Genomic DNA, 11,729 nt, shown 5'->3' with positions numbered 1-11,729 from the left:
TCAATAGACATTCCGTAAAAACGTATGATAATTACGATGATATAAGTCTAAAGAAGCTATAACAATAAATTATATTTTATGACTAAAATCATTTCGAAATCTGCCAAATTCTCGATTTCTGCATGAAAAATGTGACAACGCTCTTAAGAAGAAATTATATTTCATGTTATTATAAATAAATTTCAGGACTGACCATTGAACTTGGCACCCATTTAGATCTCACTTGTTTTGTCATTAAAGTCAACAACGATGACATACAATATTGAAATTGGCTCTCATTTCACATTTATGTTTTAATGGGGACCCCTTTACTTCACTTATAATTGGGTATTTCCTTACCGTAATAGTATGGGTGGGCTGGATCATACTGACTGGGGACCTGCACTTTTTTGGTTATTGGAGACCGCTCTTTCGTATTCTCATAGCGTTGATCTAACCATTCATACGGCAAATGACCGGTGAATGCTCCGTACAGGAAATCTAGAACTTCATGGGTGTTCAGTACAGTGAAATAGTGGACTATTGGTATGGAGCGGAGTCTCATGGACACTGCGTTCATTCCAATAAGGCCATCGTAGCGCCAGCCGTGCCCTTCCAAAGATCGAAAGTAAGTCGCACCACTGTCCAAACCCAGTGGTGCCCAGTCACCTGGAATACAGTGGAACCAACCCCACTCGGACTGAAACCAAAACAACATTGTGCTAAACTATGATCTAATTCTAATGTACAACCTGGTCAAGTCAACCAACTTCTCTGCTCCGCTCCGCCTCAGTGGAAACCAGGCCGTACTCAAGAAAGACTGATATTACTCATCATCATCATCATCATCTCAGCCATAGGACGTCCACTGCTGAACATAGGTCTTCCCCAATGCTTTCCATGTTGCCCGGTTGGTAGCGGCCTGCGTCCAGCGCCTTCCTGCTACCTTTATGATGTCGTCGGTCCACCTTGTGGGTGGACGTCTCACGCTGCGTTTTCCGGTACGCGGCCTTCACTCCAGAACTTTGCTGCCGAACCACCGGCCGTAAGTTCTGCGTGCTATGTGCCCTGTCCACTGCCACTTCAGCTTGCTAATCCGTCAGGCTATGTCAGCGACTTTAGTTCGTTTACGGATCTCCTCATTTCTGATTCGATCTCGTAAAGAAACACCAAGAATAGCCCTCTTAATAGCACACTGTGCAACTTGAGCTTCTGTATAAAGTTGTATTTTTTTTGTTATGGTGACAATAAAGGTTTATTTATTTATTTATAAGGCCTATAGTAAGAGGTCACGTTTCCGAACCATAAGTCATCACTGGTAACACACTTTAGTCTTCAGGCACTGACTGTATTTTGGACGAAAAGATGTTGCGTAGTTTTCCGAATGGTGCCCAGCTAAGTTAGATTCGATGATTGACCTCTTTCTCGAAATTGGACCTACTTAGCTGAATCGTTTATCCGAGATATTACTAGTAGGTACTAAATTTAATTCTGTACTGATTATTTACCTTCGGGCACGGGTATGTGTGTTTCCTCGTCCTGACTGCGTATTTGAACCAGGGCATGGGCTTTCGCCTATAAGCCTTTATGAATTGGAATCCTGCTATCAGGGCCAACTCTCTAGGTCCAGGTACAGATGATCCGTATTCCATCCTTATGATATATAAGCATAATTATTAATGATCATCATCTTAGTAGCTTTTTTATTCAGTTATACCAAAAAACCGTCCAAAGCTGGACAAAGGCTTCCCCCAAAAATTTCTACGACTGGTCTGAAAAAAGACCGTCCCAATCCCAATACTTTCCGTGAGCTACATCACATGATTGATCCGGCGAACCATTTCTGGGGGGAAATGTACTTAGCTGATATTATACAGAGTGGCCAGGGTGTTGACGTTCAAAGTTAAAATTTAGATTCCTTACATCGAGGTGTATCTCACCCTCATGACTACGATTTTGCTCAGTTTAGTAAATAGGGTTAATTTTGTGATTTATTTCCTTAACTTTCACCTATGATTGGTTTTTTTTTCTCACTCTGGCGAGCACTTGTTGTAGTTTGTTTTTACCTATTCACGCTAGGGAACCTTCCAGTGAAGATAAACTTTCTTCTTCGGCTTCGCAGATTTTTGTTCTGAGTTGATCTTCACTGGAAGCTTCTCTAGCGTTAGTAAGTAAAAACAAAGTACAGTGCTCGGGATAGTCAGAAAAAAATTGATAACCAACCATAGGTGAAAGTTAAAGAAAAAACCACTCTATCTCCTTAACTAAGCAAAATCGTAGAACATACATGAGGTGATTTAGATACACCTTGATAAAAAAAATGAATTTATTTCCTTCGAAACATGATGACAAGGAATCTAAATTTTAGTTTTGAATGTCAACTCACTGGCCAGCCTGTATAAGTAATATTATATAATTTTGTCATCATAATTTTGGTCTAAATTTATTAATTTATTTATTTTAATTACACAGGTTTTAGAGCTTATTACGAAAATGTATAGTCACCTTTGATAGGCTGTTTTCTTAGGCCCAGAACAGACGGTTAAACGCAACTGCAACGAAACTGCAACCTTCTGATGATTCTTATGAATGAAACTGGAATTGAAAGTTTAAAACTGGTCGCGTCATGTGTGGTCTCTCAACGGACGCTATGGCAGAAACTTAGGTGCAACTCAAAAGTAACTAGCAGTTGCAGTTTCGTTGCAGTTGCGTTTCACCGGCTGTTCTGGGCCTTAGACATGTTTTTTTATGCAATCACTTACCAGTGAGATCCCCCTCTATTACAGATGTATGCACCACTCGGTGACATTGAAGTTCCATATAAATTATACGTCGTACTCCATACAGACAAATCATACATCGCTGGTATAGGATGTGACCGATTGACTTCTTTCGGCTTAACGTACTGAAATTATTATTATTTTTTCACTTATAGACTCGTAGCTGTGTCCGAGAAAGTGAGGGTTTGTCTCATTTGGAGAATGTACTAGATAGTAGTAGTATAATGAGTGAGTTATTTAAGAGTAGGCGCACACCGTTGATTTTTCGTCGGCCGATAGTTTAGTCGGGCAGTTGATCAGTATGGGCATATATGGGAGTGCGCACACTACGCCGATTCGATTTGGCCGATTCTTCATACAATAAATTTAAAATCGGACACAACTATCGGCCAACTAAAAATCAACGGTGTGCGATTACTCTTAAGGATGCCAAAGATCGAAATTTCAGCCTATGTACAGGTTGACTTTGCAAATACATAGTTGCCAAATTTTTAAAAGTGACTCAGAATCCATTTCCTACTTAAAGAAATTTTTTTTTTCATAGAAGTAATTATTTCCATCCGCTATTTCAAAATTGGCTTCGTTCATAGAAAAATATGCACACACACAAACTGCCTCACTGCTAAGCCACCCGTAGGGACAGGAGTGTTATTCTTCGACGTAGCGAAGGCATTCGATAAAGTCTGGCACAACGGCTTGATTTACAAGCTTTACGAACTCGGTGTGCCGGACAGTCTCGTGCACATCTTACGTGACTTTTTATCGAATCGCACCTTTCGTTACCGAGTAGATGGCTCCCTCTCCTCCCCCCGCCCCATAAGAGCCGGAGTCCCCCAGGGCTCCGTGCTCTCGCCCATCCTCTTTTCATTGTACGTCAATGACATCCCCAAATATCCGCATACGGATTTAGCCCTCTTTGCGGACGACACCGCACTCTACAAGTCCGGACGTAATCGGAATTACGTCATCTTGGCGCTCCAACGCGCAGTCACACAATTAGGCGAATGGTTCAGGAAGTGGCGTATCGAGGTAAATCCCGAAAAAAGTGCAGCAGTGTACTTTTCTAGGGCTTTGTCTGCGAAACGTCCTCCGGTTCGCACTCGTCCTAATGTCCCCACCCATCTCACCTTATTTGACCAAACTATTCCTTGGAAAAGTGAGGCCAAGTACTTAGGTGTCACCCTCGACCAGAGATTATCGTTCGCTCCGCACCTCAGACGCGTCTTGAGCCGTGCGAACCACTACATCCACCGACTCTACCACCTAGTTGGAAGGAAAAGTAAATTGTCACTTAGAAATAAGTTGACAATTTACAAAACCTGCATCCGTCCAGTGTTGACTTACGCCAGTCCGGTGTTTGCTCACACTTCCTGCACAGACCTTAAGAAATTCCAGACCCTCCAAAACAAATTCTTACGCCGAGCCGCGGATGCCCCGTGGTTCGTGCGTAACACGAATCTCCATAGAGATTTCGAGATCCCATCGATTGATCACTTTATGAAAGAAGCCTCTCGCCGCTACTTTGATAAAGCGATCAACCACAAGAACCCTCTTATCGTTAGCGCCGCCACGTATACACCCCAGAAGACCTAGGCATGTCCTAGACGACCCGGACGATCCTATTACCGAATTTCTTAACACAGACATCACTGCCTTAAGCACGCCAACTACTCCACAACACAGTAGCTCGTTACACCGTACTCGCCGGCGAGTACGAGGCCCTGCTTTCCATTTCGGACGGTACAGACATGTACCGGGCCGGTTCTCCCCTATCCGTCCCCCGGACACGGCCTGAGCCGAGGTCCGAGCCTACCGTGGCGCCCTCAGGCCGCGTCCGTAGTCCCCTCGATCGGGCCCACTAGAGTGAGCCCGCCGTAGGCTGGACTTTGGTCCAACACCGCGGTGGGCAACCCTCTAGTTGGGTTCGCCACTGATCGGGCGCCTTATGCGCTCGATACGGCCCGATCGCGAACGTCGGTCTGCGACCGACGTGGACGAGCCTGGGCTTCGCTTCGCGAAGCCCACACTCGGCCTCGTCGGCACGCGCACCGACGATCGCCAAACGGCTAGAGTACCTTCTGTACTCGCCACTCTGCCCGGTGAAGCTGGAAAAGCTCCTCAAGCTACCAGCGCGCGTCCCTTCAAAAAAAAAAAAAAAAAAAAAAAAAAAAAAAAAACTGCAAAACTTATTATGTCATTATGGTGCCTTTAGCCTTAGCCATAGTGTTAGCTAATAACGGTTCACTTTTGCAATGAGTGTCCTCATACAAAAATGTTGCAAATACTATAAACTTTCTTTACCTTACAAGGTAAATGCTCTAATTCCAAGTCACCATGTATAATAGAGAAGAAGAAGATTGTGATTTAAGTAGGGCTTGTTAAAACATTTTTGGCAACTGTTTGCAATTTCACCCTGTATGTGGACTGTAAAATAATCATACCCTTGGATGATAATGTATCCTATTCGGATATGCGTAATAACTGCTGTTAAACGAATTATCGTTAATATCATACCATATACCAAGGACTTCGGTCATCCGTCTGAAAATATATTTTACAGTATTATTTTCATGATCAGAAAAAAACATTTATTGCAATTAATATGTGTGGTGACGGCCCACATTCTGTCTACATCTCTTTTAAGATAAACATTAATATTTTAAACTGCGATTTCTAATCCGTATGCCAAGCGAGGAGATTATGGCAAAACCCTCCACTAAAGTGGAGGTGGCTCATAGTCCAGCCGTGGGCTGTAAAGGTCTGTTGATGAGACAGAATGACAGTAGTAGCACCAGTAACTTACATACAACATTATGATAGGAGGAGAAAGGCGATTATCACACTGCACCGCGCTCCGCCGCGTCCGCCGCGGTCCGCGTGGCCAGAGTAAATACATATGAGTAGGTCATCTTCATAGAAACGCACGGGCGCGGTTTGTATGTGAGCGCGCCAACACGTATGCGGCGCGCACGCACACACTGGCAAAATTTGGCGGGGATTAGCGGGGAGTCAGTCGTGGTTGCGTCGAATTTTGTCAGTGTGTGCGTGCGCGCCGCATACGTATATTGGCGCGCTCACATACAAATCGCGCTCGGTGCGTTTCTATGAAGATGACCTACTCATTTGTATTTACTCTGGCGTGGCGACATATAACGAATCCCACGCGCAAACGCGTTGTCAGTGTGTTGTGCTGCGCGTGTTTTCTATAGATATAAACTGAGGTACCTACTTGCATACATTGATTAAATTTGTCATCCCGCGTACGGCGGCGGAGCGCGGTGCAGTGTGATAGATAATCGCCAAAGTGTACTGATTAGTGCCAAATGCCCAAATAAACCTTAACGGTTTGAAGGAGAAGAAAATCATTTAGCTATCTTACTCGAAATGTCTTCTTGTTCTCAATATTAGCTCGGTTGAGGTAGCCGTTGTTAAAATATGTCTGGTTGAGATCGCCGCACAGCCTGCTAGCAGGTGGAATCGTCGGAATACTGTTGTGCACGCGCACCCAAGGTTATACGCGTTATCCTGAAACACATTAAACATCAGTTCATTAGGTAAGTCTAGTCGCAAAATACAGACTTTGACATTTAGGCGACTTTAGCAGCGCGACAAACGCGCGACAGACGCGCGACAGACGCGCTGCCGATAATTTCATACTATGTGACAGCGGATGCATGCCTTCATATTATAAAAACGGCACTGCCGCGCTGCTGTCGCGCTTCTAACGCCCTAATGTGAAAGCGCTCTTATAGTGTTATTCTTATAAGAGCATTAAAAGCTTATTTAATAATAATCTTCTTTTCTTTTCATTTGACGATTTATTTCTATTTGAAAAAAATTTGCATAAAATTTCATCATCATCATCATTAGTGGACCATAGGAACCACTGCTGAACATAGGGCTAAAAATAAAAGGAATTTTAAATTACTGTATAGATAATGAGAAAAATTCGGCAATTTCACTATTCTTATAGGGGTAAAGTGTACTGAATATTTAACCTAGGCGCAGACCACCGACTTTTTGTCGGCTGATATTTGGGTCGGGCTGTTCAGGTGATCAAGTTGTTCATACAAATAAGAATCGGGACCAACTAACGGCCGACTAAAAGTCTGTCTGCGGGGAGTCTTAGAACAGAAACATGTTTCTTCAGTTCCTCCGTGACCATGGCGCTGCAATAGTGCCGAAATATCGGAAACTCAAAATTAAGGTACCTACATGGTAGCAATCCCGAGGTTTCTGGCGACTGAGACCGCAAGTAAATGGGACCGCGGTCCCAGTCGCTGTATCCATAAAAATTAAATACTTTTCTTCCAGCGACTAGGACCACTCATAGATAACTTAAAGAAATATATTATTCAAGGTAAACTATGTACAGTACAAACATTTATTAGTGGTCTCAGTCGCCGGAAGAAAACGATTAAATTTTTACGGATCTGACGACTGGGACCGCGGTCCTAAATAATTGCGGTCCTATTCGCCGGAAACCTCGCAATCTCGGTAATAATAATTATCTTAGAACACAATTTTGAATCGCACCCGGCTATACCACCTCGTTAGTTGTTTGTGCGCAGGACTTATTCTATATGGCCGTTCTTCTTCAAGGTAGAAATAGGGGTAGTGCCTGACTAATGGGGTCTCCTCCATCCTGAAGTCAGGGGCGTGCTCAGGGGCCGTAACCAGCACATCGGACCCGTTTATTGTCCTTGACAAAGGTGAAGTGTACATTCCATAAGCATGTTCGAACTCCACATCTGGCATATAATAATAAAATGAGGCCTTTGGTACTGTACTGTAACTGTTGTATATGACTGCTGAAAGAAATATGAGGCACCTGCAAAAAGGGGTAGTTTATTTACATTCTGATCTGAAACTATGGAAGAAAATTAGCCAAGTGCGTGTCGTGCCACGCGCAGTGTAGGGTTCCGTAGTTGTCCGTCGTTAGTATTTCAGAAGCACTTACGTCATCTAAAGTCACTTTTAATATTTTCTTCTAAGGAATTACACCAACTAGACACACGTGGGTCCAGTCTTTTGTGTCTAGTTGGTGAATAACTCATTTTATGGCGCATGTACCTACACTATGCGTGGTATAGTGTAAACAGTAACACGCACTTCGGGCGGGCATTTCCCGCATAGTGTACTTGCGCCATTACAAATAATCACGTATGCAATCGGTATAAATATGTATCAAAATAAAAGGCCGTATACAGAAAGAAAGCTGGAAACTTATAAGCGCTCACCAGCGCTGGACGCTGCCATATAAAATGCCATTCAACCTGCTTCCTTTGTGAACGAACGGACCAGCGCTGACAAGCGCTGGTAAGCGCTTATAAGTTTCCAGCTTTCTTTCTGTATGCGGCCTTATACTATAGGATACTCACAGTAGGTGCAACCTCATCTTGATGGAGATTTAGCAAAGATATTAGAGCCAACCCATAAGCCAACCTCTTTTATACACTATCAATGTTCATAGTCTTCTGTGTTGCTACACTTCCAAATAAATTTACCCATTAATTGACAGTTACTCTGAATTAACCAACTTTAAAAACTTTGATTCAATAAAAAAATATTTTCATTTTTAGGCTTCCGTAGGTACCCAAAGGAGACTAATGCTCGTTTTCACCATCAATCCTTAATTTTTAAGTATTTTCAAAAGGGTCACTTAAAAATTAGGGATTGATGGTGAAAACGGACGTAAGAGCTAATGAACGCCAACTACAGTCATTTTATAAAAGCTGAAAGTTTGCCAGCGCATGCTCTCAACATAGGTAAGAACGTTGGTGCATCATGAAGTCTGGGCTATCGTGACTTTGGCAGTTACCCTTAAATTATGGTCTGGCAAAGGATTCGAGCGGTCAAAATTCTTTGACTGATAAGGAAACAACTTCTGATCATTAGTGCCTAAATATACAGTGTGAGTCTTCATAAAGTGCTTATATTATAAAAATGGGTCTAGTTTCACCCTTTTTCATATATGTGAACTTTATGAAGGCTCATCATCATCATCATCATCATCATCATCTCAGCCATAGGACGTCCACTGCTGAACATAGGCCTCCCCCAATGCTTTCCATGTTACCCGGTTGGTAGCGGCCTGCGTCCAGCGCGTTCCTGCTACCTTTCTGGCTAGGATCTGGAGTGGAGTCCGCGTACCGGAAAACGCAGCGTGGGACGTCCACCCACAAGGTGTACCGACGACATCATAAAGGTTATGAAGACTCTCACTGTTTAAAATCAGTTTTATGGTAGGTATAAGTACTTAAACGGGATACTGCAAAAAACAGTTCCTGCAAAAATGGGATGTCTCTCCACCCCGAATTAGTTTGACAGGAGATGTGGGCTTTCCCTGAAATGGGGTAAACTTCAATCATGGCCACCCAGATAGCGTAGTTTGTTTGTACACAAAATTCATCTGTGAATTGCTTTCATTTGAGCATTACGAAATATCTTTCCATTTGAACATGGTACTTATCATAATGTTTGGTTTTCAAGCGACAGGATGATTTCAAATTCTTGAAATGTCTCGAATGTATTTATAGAGTACAAGCGACCCGCCCCGGCTTCGCATGGGTGATAAGTATACATTAAACCTTGCTCATGAACCACTCTATCTATTAAAAAAAACCGCATCAAAATCCATTGCGTAGTTTTAAAGATCTCAGCATACATAGGACAGACAGCGGAAAGCAACTTTGTTTTATACTATGTAGTGACACGTAGTGATGAGCCTGTGAACCCAGACCTTCGTTATTTTATAAAGTAGAAAGTTGGCCAGCGATCCTTGGTATTTTTTTTCCAAATCAAGCAAAATCATATTTTATTCTTACCTTTACCAGTAAAAGTTAGCACGTTGTACAAATTGACGGATATTATAAATCAGCGGCCACCCACGATTTCGTACGCGTGGACCCCGATTTACCTCCTTAGGGGTGGAGTTTTGTAAAATCCGTTCTTAGCGGATGTCTAGGTTGTGGTCTAGGTGTTATATTTTCCGAGATTTCGTCATGAGTGAGTGAGTCAGTCAGTTTCGCTTTTTGACAGTTTTTGTCAGGCATTAAGTTTGTTTAGAACGGTATAACATTGTTCATTCATACAACATTTTGTATTGTGTGGGGATCGAACCCGTGACCTTTGGCATAGTAGCTCTGGCCTAAGTGAACTAGGCCTATCCTTATAATTATTGTTACTGTGGAAGGCACATGGCACGAAACACGTTTATAATGTCATCATTGATTCAGCCAAATGACGTCCAAGTCTGGACAAAGGCCTCCCCCAAGGATATTCGTAACGACCGCTCAGTGGTCGCTTCTTATGGGCCTCATAAGAAGGCTCCCAAAGCAAGCTATGCTTGTGTCGAGAACAATTGCGAGGAAATAGTGAGTTGGTGAACAGTGATGTGATCGAATCAGAAATGAGGAGATCCGTAGAAGAACCAAAGTGACTGACATAGCTCGCAGAATCGCTAAAATCAAGTGGCAGTGGGCTGGACACATAGCTCGTTGTAGAGCTGATGGCCGCTGGGGTAGGAAAGTTCTTGAGTGGCGACCACGAGCTGGAAGACGTACCTAGCGTGGTCAGGCCTCCCACTAGATGGACCGACGATTTGGTGAAGGTCGCGGGAAGTACCTGGATGCGTGAGCGCAAGACTCTTTATTTGGAAAAAAACACGAGGTGATACATTTCAAGTATATTTTATTCAACAAAACATAAATACTTCATAAAATTAAATAAGCCGTATAAATTGTAATATGATTTATTTAGCAGAAAATACATGAAACCACTGTTGGTATTTTGAGCAAAGTAATCAATTAATTACGGTCCTAATGACTGGGTTTAATGTTTTTTATTAACTAAACTTAATATTAAAATAAATAGGTAAACAATAAATTAACACATTAACGAAAATAATTATCTAATTTACTTTTTAACAGACAGAGACCATTGGCGTCTCTAAGGAAGGATATTTCAGGGTGCCTGGCCCCTGACATCTGGGGTCTGGCTGGCCCCCTTGAATGCCGAAGCCTGTACGACAACGTTAAAATATTCATGATAAATTCGATCAACAAGATCGCTTCACGCAGTAAAAGTAAAGGGTTAGTTGTCGCACTTTTGAAAGATTCATACTTATGAACATAATAATTATTATTACTTACATAATACATAAAGGGGCCGTTCAAGTATTACGTAAGCAGATTTCTTACCATTTTTTACCCCCCCGCCCCCCTTGTCATCAAAAGTAAGCAAAGCACTTACCTACCCCCTCCCCCTATGCTTACGTAAACATTTTGTTATAAATGTTTTTTATATTGTAATTTTTAAAATAGGAAAATTTATGAAAATATTAGGTTTAACTGATACACATAGAGTATAACTGATAAAATATAATCAGAAAAAAAGAACATAACAAACATAATTGCATCAATTATGCATCAACATAAACACAAATGATAACTTTCAATGCTTACAATACGTTTAGTATCCAAGGAAACAAAACACGCGCGCGGAAGGCCGGCCTCGCGTATAAAATATTTTATGCGGACTACGACTCTCAAATTTCAATGGGCAGTGTCGGCACGAGAGTTAATGAAGAATGTTCACTAATTTTGTTTTTTAGCTTTCTGTATTCTCTGTTAAAAATAAAAAATACACGTGAAAGATTTATTTCGATACGTCAATTAGTTTCCAAGATATTGAATTTTAAAAGTGCGGGCGGCGGCCGGCCCGCCATTTTATGCGCGTGACGTCATAGTACAGTGACTGGCTCATATTTGTATAGGTGGAATCTTGCAAGCTGAATTAAGACCCACTTCCGGACAACCGATTAAGCTGAAATTTCGCATACACATGTGATTTGGATGACCATGCAATATTATGATGACATGGAGCTGATCTGATGATGGAGCTGGAAGGTGGCCATAGGAGAGTTCCTATGGCCACCTTCCAGCTCCATCATCGTCAGTCGTTTTATTA

General features: G+C 42.3%; 1 protein-coding gene across 1 annotated transcript; it reads right to left on the bottom strand.

Moving 5' to 3' along the window:
- Nucleotides 1–264: 264 nt before the first annotated feature.
- On the bottom strand, nt 265–8,158 carry LOC135083942 (uncharacterized). Its single transcript, XM_063978707.1, has 7 exons — nt 8,141–8,158; nt 7,296–7,590; nt 6,139–6,284; nt 5,201–5,300; nt 2,742–2,884; nt 1,488–1,632; nt 265–679 (listed from the first exon to the last, which is right to left on the bottom strand). The coding sequence occupies exons 1-7, from the start codon at nt 8,155–8,157 to the stop codon at nt 314–316; spliced, it is 1,212 nt and encodes a 403-aa protein (XP_063834777.1). The 5' UTR covers nt 8,158; the 3' UTR covers nt 265–313.
- Between the last annotated feature and the right edge of the window lie 3,571 nt (nt 8,159–11,729).

The sequence above is a fragment of the Ostrinia nubilalis genome, chromosome 24 (genome assembly GCF_963855985.1).
Source record: "Ostrinia nubilalis chromosome 24, ilOstNubi1.1, whole genome shotgun sequence".
Lineage (NCBI taxonomy): Eukaryota > Metazoa > Arthropoda > Insecta > Lepidoptera > Crambidae > Ostrinia > Ostrinia nubilalis.
Note: the sequence above shows the minus strand (reverse complement) of the source record. Positions and strands in the feature narration are given on the sequence as shown.

Bases quoted from the DNA above. Each gene is read 5' to 3' on its own strand.
- LOC135083942 (XM_063978707.1), bottom strand. The intron at 6,285-7,295 runs GTGCGATTCAAA...AATGTGTTTCAG, and splicing joins TAACGAGGTGGTATAGCCGG to GATAACGCGTATAACCTTGG. The intron at 680-1,487 runs GTAAATAATCAG...TTTTGGTTTCAG, and splicing joins ACACATACCCGTGCCCGAAG to TCCGAGTGGGGTTGGTTCCA.